The sequence below is a fragment of the Muntiacus reevesi genome, chromosome 20 (assembly GCF_963930625.1).
Source record: "Muntiacus reevesi chromosome 20, mMunRee1.1, whole genome shotgun sequence".
Lineage (NCBI taxonomy): Eukaryota > Metazoa > Chordata > Mammalia > Artiodactyla > Cervidae > Muntiacus > Muntiacus reevesi.
This window is the reverse complement of record NC_089268.1, coordinates 26,647,022-26,657,185: the sequence shown is the minus strand read 5'-3', so window position 1 is coordinate 26,657,185 and position 10,164 is coordinate 26,647,022. Positions and strand designations below refer to the sequence as shown.

General features: G+C 45.9%; 1 protein-coding gene across 2 annotated transcripts in view; it reads right to left on the bottom strand.

The window, feature by feature from the left end:
* Positions 1–9,379, bottom strand: part of LOC136151520 (boLa class II histocompatibility antigen, DQB*0101 beta chain-like) — a 52,973-nt gene extending 43,594 nt beyond the window's left edge. The window contains exons 1-5 of one of the 2 annotated variants that reach the window (XR_010660060.1): positions 9,205–9,379; positions 7,115–7,384; positions 1,895–2,176; positions 1,307–1,417; positions 514–662 (exon numbers count right to left, since the gene is read on the bottom strand). Coding sequence is in view for 1 of the 2 variants with exons in the window: in XM_065912716.1 (XP_065768788.1) it covers positions 649–662; positions 1,307–1,417; positions 1,895–2,176; positions 7,115–7,384; positions 9,205–9,313 (786 nt within the window). In the remaining variant the exon portion in view is untranslated. Of the gene's footprint in view, positions 1–209; positions 663–1,306; positions 1,418–1,894; positions 2,177–7,114; positions 7,385–9,204 lie in introns of those variants that run through there. The other variant, XM_065912716.1, reaches the window with a different exon arrangement.
* Positions 9,380–10,164: the final 785 nt, after the last annotated feature.

Sequence of the window (10,164 nt, the reverse complement as noted above, 5' to 3'; positions counted from 1 at the left end):
GCAATATAAATATTATATCACCATGCTGTACACCTGAAATTAATGTTATATATCAATTATGCCTCAATAAAAATTCTTAATAAACAAGAAGGCTCAAGGTACAGATAATTTATATTCATGTTTAATTACGATATACTCTATAACCAGGTAATGGTTTCAATGTGCTTCCCTTGAACCATCTGCAGAGGGAGAATGGAAACAGAAACATCCCTTGGGGTCTGAGTAGATGCTGTTGGCAGTGCACAGGCAGAGGCCCCAGGGTCCAAGCAGGAAGCAGCATCACAGCCAAATCCTTAGGGCAGGGGTCACAAGGGGTGACCTGGTGACTGTGTCAGAGTTAATATAAGACAGACGCTGATCTCAGAGGAGGACAGGCTGAACATGGGAATGAAAATGAGAATAGAAAAAATTCTCAGGATCTGAGCAGATGCAGTTGGCAGCACACAGAAAGTTGCAGGAAGCAGCATCGTTACAGCCAGATCCCTGTTGGGGCGGGTGGTCACAGGAAGTGACCTGATGAGGTCATCAGAGTCACTATAGGATCTGATCTCAGAGGAACAGGCTGACGGGCAGCTGGGAATTCTGGGCAAGAACAGGCAGCTATTACAGAAGAGCGAAATCCAATCTCCATCAAAGTATCTTCAGGAGTCAACGCACGAGCCCTGTAGAAGAGAGAGTGATCACACCCAGCACCCTGAGGGAGGTGCCCCTCACCTCCTCTAAGGTCCCTGCAGCATCAGAAAAAGCTGAGCTCCAGGGCGTGTCATCATCACCTCCCTACATCTGGGTAAAGGTGAACCTCCCAAAGAGGATGCAGCACTCCAGGCTGACAGAGGTGTGGGAGGCTGGGGAGCAGCTATTATTCTTCTAGGGGATAAGAAGATTTCAAGCCTTTCAGTAAATTTAATGATAATTCACCTTCTTTAAATTTATTTCCTTCCTGTCCATCATACAAAGTCTTAACTGCCCAAAGTTAAAATCACCCAAATGAATGAAACTGTCACTAGAAGAAAGGGAAGTCAGTGCTCTGACCCTCTTAAAAGAGGAAGCTTCTCGAAAGGATTCTGTGAAACAATGAACTTTAAGGAAGCCCTAGAATGAATTCCACCTGCCAGTTTTGTGGCAGGGCTACCTTTCAATCAGTAAAATAAGACTTCGGTGTTTCCCTAGCTTGTTTGTTTCTTCCTGCCACCACCTTAACCTCCTTTATGTCGGGGTCAGGAAAAAGAGCTACATCTAGAGACAGAAGCCTCCCTGAGAAGAGGGTCTCAGTCAAAGTCTTCCCCATTTCCCCAGAGTTCCTTACCCTTCTGGCTCCTGTGACGGATGATGAAGCCCAGCCCGAAGAAGATGAGCCCCAGCACGAGGCCCCCAACACCACTCAGCATCTTGCTCTGGGCAGATTCAGACTGCGCCCCTGGGGAGCAGAGCCTGGGCATCAGTGTTTGTCTCCACATCCCACAGTGTCCCTTGAGAATCCTGAAGTCCAGTCTGAGGTACAGGAGGTGGAAGTACCAGGGGAACTCAGTTCTTCATTCTAACTCCCCCTAGGTGAGGGACCCAGCAAAAGATCCTTGGACACAGTGGGCAGGTGAATGAGCAGGGAAAGCAGGTCCCTGCCCCTCAAGGACACATTCATAACCTTGGACCTGTCAATCCTGCAGAGCTCCCTGGGCTGGGCTCTGGGGCCATTGTGTGTGCAGTGAGCTCCTGTATCTGGAAAGACAATGTAATTAGGCTCTTCCAATGCCCCTGCTATGAGGTATGAGCACTCTTGTGTCCTGTGATTTCAGTAGGGATGCTGGGGACAAGAGGTGAGATGGGATGAACCTGGGAAGCTCTGCCCACCCCTGTCCTGTGGGGCCCACAATGAAAGGAAACCAAGTGCCCTTACGCCACTCCACCATGACGGGGCTCTGGAGGCTGGGGTGCTCCACGCGACAGGTGTAGACATCTCCTCGCTGGGGAGTCATTTCCAGCATCACGAGGATCTGGAAGGTCCAGTCCCCGTTCCTAATAAGAGGGGTGGCCACAACTCCGGCTGTCTCCTCCCGGTCATTCCGGAACCACCGAACCTTGATCTGGCCTGGATAGAAATCTGTCACCGAGCAGATCAGCAGGTTGTGGTGGTTTAGAGCCTCAGTCCTGGATGGGGAGATGGTCACTGTAGGTTCCACTGAGGGAGGAACAGACAGGAAAAGACACAGTGAGACATGAGACCGCCCAGCACATCTCTCAAGGCGAAGAGTCCTTCCTCAGTTCCAGAGTGGGAAGATCCCCAGATTCCAACTCTTGGATTTGGATCCAAACTTGTCCATGTTATTAGCTTGAATAGAAACATGCATCAGTTTACTCTTTGGGGTCTCAAGAGATAAATGTCATCATTCTATGGGAGTTACTTTGTTGACACTGATAAAAATGAAGCACTTTTAAATTATAAATTGCTATATTATACAGGCTACTATTTATTAAAATTTTTTTAAATAAAAATAAAAAACCCAGACTTGTTTTCCCCTACACCTATTGAAGGTGCCCATCAGGATTAGCTCTAGTGACTTATGTGAGGTTAGTCTCTGTGCTCCTCACTGTAGAGAAAATCCAACTGTTTTGACTCTCATATGCCGGTCATGAGATGATCAACACAAGTCATGGAATAGCAACATGTACTGAGAATTAAGAAAGCACAGAAATTTCTGCATTCGTGCATGCAAAAAGTGCATGCAACTAAAGTTGCTTTAGCCAAGTCCAACTCTTTCAACCCTATGGACTGTAGCCCACCAGGGTCCTCTGTCCATGGGATTCTCCTGGCAAGAGTATTGGAGAGGGTTGTCATGCCCTCATCCAGTGGATCTCCCTTAACTAGGGATCAATAAACATTTCTGTGTACAGTAAAATAGAACAAGAGTGACCATCACATCCTTCCTACAAAGCAATTCTTCTCAAACGGGCTACATCTATAATCCTCAGCTCTGTAACACAGAATTTGAGAGCAAGAGCACTTCCCACATGTTGCTGGTCAACAAAGCATCTCTCTCAGCTTTAGCCTTATCTTACCTCCAATGCCATTCTGTGGTGAACATCCCACAGAAATCTACATAATCAAATACATACACCCTGTCTCTACTTCATTTATGACACATATGTGAAAGTGAAAGTCGTGTCCAACTCTTTGCAACCCCATGGACTATACAGTCCATGGAATTCTCCAAGCCAAAATATTGGAGTGGGTAGCCTTTCTGTTCTCCAGGGGATATTCCCAACCCAGGGATCGAACCCAGGTCCCCTGCATTGCAGTCAATTCTTTTCCAGCTGAGCCACAAGAGAAGCCCAAGAATACTGGAGTGGGTAGCCTATCCCTGCTCCAGGGGATCTTCCTGATCCAGGAACCAAACCAGGGTCTCCTGCATTGCAGGTGGATTCTTTACCAACTGAGCTATCAAGGAAGTCCAATACATTCACTGCATACACTCTGTCTCTACTTCGTTTATGCCACATATAATTATTTGATTAATCTGTTGATTCACTTATCCATTCATTCAACATTATATATACGACAATTTGGATTCTCTGGTAATCCAAAGATAACAGACCATAGTCCCTACTTTTACAGATTTAGCAATCTAGTAACAGAGACCAAACACACACACAATGTTACAAACTTAGTCAGTCAGTCAGCTCAGTTGCTCAGATGCGTCCGACTTTTTTCGACCCCATGGACTGAAGCACACCAGTCTTCCCTGTCCATCACCAACTCCCACAGTTTGGACATTGCTCAAACTCATGTCCATTGAGTTGGTGATGCCAACCAACCATCTCATCCTCTGCTGACCCCTTCTCCCCCCATCTTCGTCTTTCCCAGCATCAGGATCTTTTCAAACGAGTCAGTTCTTTGCATCAGGTGGCCAAAGTATTGGAGTTTCAGCTTCAGCTTCAGTCATTCTAATGAATATTCAGGACTGATTTCCTTTAGGATAGACTGGCTGGATCTCCTTGCAGTGTAAGGAACTCTCAAGAATCTTCTCCAACACCACAGTTCAAAAGCATCAATTCTTCAGTGCTCAGATTTCTTTATAGTCCAACTCTAATATGACTACTGGAAAAAACCGTAGCTTTGACTAGACGGACCTTTGTCAGCAAAGTAATGTCTCTGCTTTTTAATATGCTGTCTAGGTTGGTCCTAACTTTTCTCCCAAGGAGCAAGCATCTTTTAATTTCATGGGTGTAGTCACCATCTGCAGTGATTTTGGAGCCCCCAAAAATAAAGTCTCTCACTGTTTCCATTGTTTCCCCATCTACTTGTCATGGAGTGATGGGACCAGATGCCATGATCTTAGTTTTCTGAGCGTTGAGTTTTAAGCTTTTTTCACTCTCCTTTTTCACTTGCATCAAGAAGCTCTTTAGTTCTTCTCCACTTTTTGCCATAAGGATGATGTCATTTGCATATCTGAGGTTATTGATATTTCTCCCAGCAATCTTGATTCCAGCTTGTGCTTCATCCAGTCCTGCATTTCACATGATGTACTCTGCATATAAGTTAAATAAGCAGGGTGACCATATACAGCCTTGACATACTCCTTTCCCGATTGGGAACCAGCCAACTCTTCCATGTCCAGTTCTAACTGTTGCTCCTTTCCCTGCATACAGATATCTTAGGAGGCAGGTCAGATGGTCTGGTATTCCCATCTCTTAAAGAATTTTCCACAGTTTGTTGTGATCCACACAGTCAAAGGCTTTAGCATAATCAACAAAGCAGAAGCAGATGTTCTTCTGGAACTCTCTTGCTTTTTCGATGATCTAACAGATGTTTGCAATTTGATCTCTGGTTCCTGTGCCTTTTCTAAATCCAGCTTGAACATCTGGAAGTTCACAGTTCAAGTACTCTTGAAGCCTGTCTTGTAACATTATACAAACTTTGTAACATTTTGTATTTTTTAAAGAAAAGAAAGGGAACCTGAAAACAAGCAACACTGATAAAACATCATGTTTGCCCATACCTCAATGCCTTTATCCTCTCAAATACTGTTCAGATATTACTCATGGTGAAATTCAACACACTTCCTTATCTATTCTACACATCTTATCCTCTACCTCTCCAGTTGTTTCACTGCGTCTCCCTCATTCTCTTAGTGTGAAACTGTAGTAAATATTTCATACATGATTTATTTATGTGATAACACATTACATACTCTCATTTTCTTTTCCCCCCAGTTTCCTTTTAACATTCAAGTGAGTTTAACTACTAGCTGCCTACCCTATTCCATCCCCTCGCTTTTAAGAATAACTTTCTTGTTCAGAAATCAGACATGATTATCATGTATGTTCTCTATAGAAAACATTCTGTGATTCTTGCAGAAGTTGGGCTGGGTTAATGAGAAAGCACTGTGAACAGAAAGTATAACTGGGACTTGCTGAGGTCAGGAGGCAATCTTGTCTCCCCAGTTACATGGTACTCATGAGCCATCATCTGGAAAGAATCATGTTTTCAACTGGGCCTTTAACTCTTGTTTAGGTCCTCCTTGCTGGAGTCTGATTGAAATCTTGGTCAGGTATGTGGACTTACAAAATCTGACATCTCAAATAGATTGGGAGTGAAAAATGAAGGTCACAAGTTCAAGAGAGAAATGTTAGAGTAATGTTTATGGAGAAAGAACTGAAATAGCAAAAAATATAAGTATATATTAATACTTGGTATCATTAGGATAAAGAAGGTAAAAGAGTATAAAGTAAGCTAAAAGTTATGTGACTATGTAGAGATAACACTGAGGTCAGACTAGGGATTAATCAGTGAGTTTTCAATCACCTCAATATATCATTTTGTCCTACCAATTTGAAACTAGGCAGGAACAGACACACACTGCTGTCTCTGGTCATAACTGGCTTTAAGGAGGCTTTGCTTCCATTAGACCCTATAAACATTAGTAAAGAACATAACGACTGTTGTGTATTGGGGGACACTTCAGGACAGTGAATAACTGTGTAATTACTTAAACTGTTTATATGTACCAACATTAGCATATATAAAGTGTTGAAGCTAACTGTTAACACCCAAGGTTGTTGTGAAATTAAGTGGCATAATACTGACAGTATTTGATAATATAATTGTCTAGAAATAGGTGCCCATTAAATGTGTATAATTAACTTTCAGAAGGTGTACCCCTGAGGTGGATGGTGATGTTGGGGGTATGGAGGGAGAGGATAGGGTTTAGGCCAAAATAAAGCTGAAGAAATTTTTATTCAGTTAAATGGTATAGACTTATTGACCCCAAAACTCCAACTCTTTTTATTATGCCATTTGTTGAACTTTTCTAAGAAATTGTAACTCAGCCTTACAACACCATTCAAGCGTTGTTTATATTTTTAATAAACACTTTTTTCCTCAGACCTTGCCTTCACAAATTCTAAGTTGTTAAGATACAAGTCAATAAGAGTTAACTCTAGTGGGTTAAGTAAAATAGTAAAGAATAATTAATAAAATCAGTTTTTAAGGCTCTATTTACTTGTTGTCTCTTGAACCTAAATGGATGGAAAACCACGTACTTTTATGCATTAATTTAACAAAGGTTTATGGAACTCACACTACCTGCCAATGTGTCAAGAGGCACTCGGTAAAAATTAACACCATCCCTTACTCGAAAGAGGTCCAGAACAAGTGATACAGTGACATCATTTAAGAAGCCAAGATTAAGTCGAATAATGATGTGAAACCAAAAAGTGAAAAGGTATTATTTCATGACTGTAATTTATCACCGCGTGTGCAGGGTGCCCTGAACTAAGCAATGGAGCAGCCCTAACCAGGCGGAGCGGTCAGACTTCCGGAAGCAACACACCAAAGGCGCGAGCGAGGTGGGAATAAGCTGCGTTTGTGGAGAGAACTGCCCAGCGCGCGGCCTTCAGAGGTGACTCACACTGGGCCCGCCGCGCCGCCTCTGCGGGGAGAGGTCCCGGGCTCCGAGTGTCCATTCCCCGCGGCGCCCGCGGTCCCCGCCCCGCCGCGCAGGCGCCCCGGCCTCGCTGTCCCCTCCGTGGGCCCGGGGACCCCGCCCCGAGACCCGGCCCCTCCGCGCGCTGAGCCTCGGGTGGAGGGCGGGTCCCGCGGAGGGCAGCCGGCACTCACCTTGGCGCTGCCAAGTGAAGGGGGCATACACCTGGTAGTTGTGTCTGCACACCGTGTCCACCTCGGCCCGCACCCGCTCCAGTTCGCCCTCCTGGCTGTTCCAGAGCTTGGCGTCCGGCCGCCCCAGCGGGGTCACCGCCCGGTACTCGCCCACGTCGCTGTCGAAGCGCGCGAACTCCTCCCGGTTGTACATATATCTGGTCACGAGCCGCACCCGCTCCGTCCCGTTGGTGAAGTAACACAGGCCCTTAAACTGGAACAGGAAATCCTCTGCGGGGAGAGCCGCTCGGTCAGGCTTCAGCCCCACAGCCCCACGCGGCGGCCGCTCGGCCAGGTGGGGAGGTGCCGCCGCCGCCAGCTGCGTCCCTAAACCTGAAACCCGCCGCCTCTCAACCCCGTTCCCTGCGGCCCCGCCCTGCGCCTCCCGCTGTGAACCCGGGTCCTCCAGCGGCTCTTCCCCGGGCCTCCCGCCCGCTCTGAGGGCGCCCGGGATGTGAGGAGGCCGGTGGGACCTCAGTAAACTGAGGAGGCTGAGAACTCAGTAAACGGGGCTGCGTCTGTCGGGTTGATTATCCCTCCCTCTGTACTTAGAGGGATCGGGGATGTTCTCACACGAAATCTCAGTTTCCCTTAAAACCTCAGAGGCAAAGTAGTGTCGACGTAAACCCTAGAGTTCAGGGAATGACAAAAGAGGTGGAGAAAAGAAGTTTGTCCTCAGCCTGAAAGAAAGTGAAATCAAATCGCTCAGTGTCGGACTCTTTGCAACCCCATGGACTGCAGCCCACCACGCTACTCTCTCCATGGAATTTTCCAGGCAAGGATACTGGAGTGGGTTGCTATTTCCTTCTCCACAGAATCTTCCTGACCCAGGGATCGAACGTGGGACTCCCGCGTTACGGGCAGACACTTTACCGTCTGAACCACCGGGGAGTCAGCCTGCCAAGCATACATATTCTCTTTGCCCCCGGCAAAGTGTCTGCCTTGCAACACCTGGGTTTACTCCTAGTTTCTGCCGCCCCCACCGACACCTGTGTGGCTAGAAGGAACCAACAACTTCCCAGTCATAGAAAGGAGCATTTTATTCATGAAAAGAGCACAGACTTTCAAATGAGATAAATTGGATTCCAATTAAACTGAGATAGTTACCAGTTTGGACAGGATCCTTAACAGAGTATCTGTATCATAAGTATAGTTGTGGGAAAAGTCTTTATACCTACATGTAGGGCTTTTAGGAAGACTGAGAGAGAATTTATATTAAGATATTAATCCTGTGTCTGAAGTGAATGATTTCTCAATATTTATATCATTCCGTTCTTACGTTCTCTTTGCTCCTAAATCTGGTCCATCCCAACTTAAGTCTCTGAATCCCACTCAAGTCACTGCTGCTGCTGCTGCTAAGTCGCTTCAGTGTCTGACTCTGGGCGACCCCATAGAAGGTAGCCTAACCAGCCCCCTACTCCACCCCCCGTCCCTGGGATTCTCCAGGCAAGAACACTGGAGTGGGTTGCCATTTCCTTCTCCAACTCAAGTCACTACTTGACCATAAATCAGTGAAACTTGAGGCTAAGGTTCTGTCTGTGGTCACCCAGGGAGCTTCTCCAATACCAGGAGTTGCTTTCATAAACCCTCCACTCAGAGTCAGGACTGTAGAGTCTTTTCCTCAAATTCTGAACCTACAGAGACTACTACTGCCCTACATTTCCCGCCAACCCAGGATCCCACAGTATTTAGTCCACGCAAGATCTTGGGGGACCCTGAAATGACAAATTTTGCTGTGTTTCCTTTGGAGAAATTTGTATCTTCTAAAAAAGGGGGGAGAGAGATACCCATGCTCACTTTGTCCTAGCACTTACAGTAGATACACACTTTGTCTCCTCCTGCCTGTCATACCCAGGCTCAAACCTGTAAGAGGGAGATCGTCCTTATCTTGTCCTTGGAGGGTGGAAATGAGAATGTAACATAGCCCTCATTCCCAATGGGAGGAAATGTGTGATGAAAGACAGTATCCTGAGCTCACACCCCAGCCCAAGGGTCCCTCAGAGCCTGCTCCCCAGAGTGGTGGCTCCAGGGAGCAGCTGCCCTGCACTTACGTGGAGAGTCTCTGCCCTCAGCCCCTGGGGTGCTCAGCACCGCCAGTGTCACCATCACAGCTGCTGTCCAAAGGCCTCTGGGGATCCGCAGAGCCACCATCCCAGACATAATAGAGAGCAAAGGAAGAAGTAATGGTAGTCAACACAGCAAGAACGTGGTGGATCTGGTGAGCCCACTTCACAGAATAAAAGTCTATGGGAACTCCCATGTATGGCAGGATTGGAGAGTCCCTAGGAAAGGAACCAATGAGAACTGGAGCTGAAATACCTCATCTGTCCCTGGGCAGACGTTATTTTCAAAGCTTCTCAATCTAATGCCTGGCACTGTCTTCGCCAAATTACAGTGAATAAACATTTCAGGTGAAGATTTTCTCTGTTATAAAAGATCTAAAGATTGAATACCTCAGGAGTTTAAAGAATGAAAAGAAAAAAAGTTATTCAGAAGTAGACTTGTCTGTGATATTTACTTAAAACCTATTGTTTTGGGGTTTGGGGTAGGGGAAAATAAGTGGGGATCATATTTCAAGGAGATAAAATTATTGTCACAGAGATGCTCACCTTATTAGCTTAGACACTCTAAGAGGTCTTAAGATGCCGTGGGAAGAACATAGCTCTTGAAGGAAATGGTTTTGGGCTGCAGTTCTACCACTGATATGCTTTATGACAATCAGCAAAATATTGAACCTTTTTGCCTCAGACTTCTCTATGTAAAATGTGAGTCCTACTTCATTTTATATCTATGCCTTCATATATACAAACTTAAGAATGATGTTGTTGTTGTTCAGTCGCTAAGATGTGTCCAACTCTTTGCGACCACATGGACTGCAGCTTGTCAGGCTTCCTTTTCCTTCTCTGTCTCCCAAATTTGCTCAAATTTATGTCCATTGAGTCAGTGATGCCATCCAGCCATCTCATCCTGTGTCGCCTCCTTCTCATCCTGCCTATAATCTTATCCAGCAT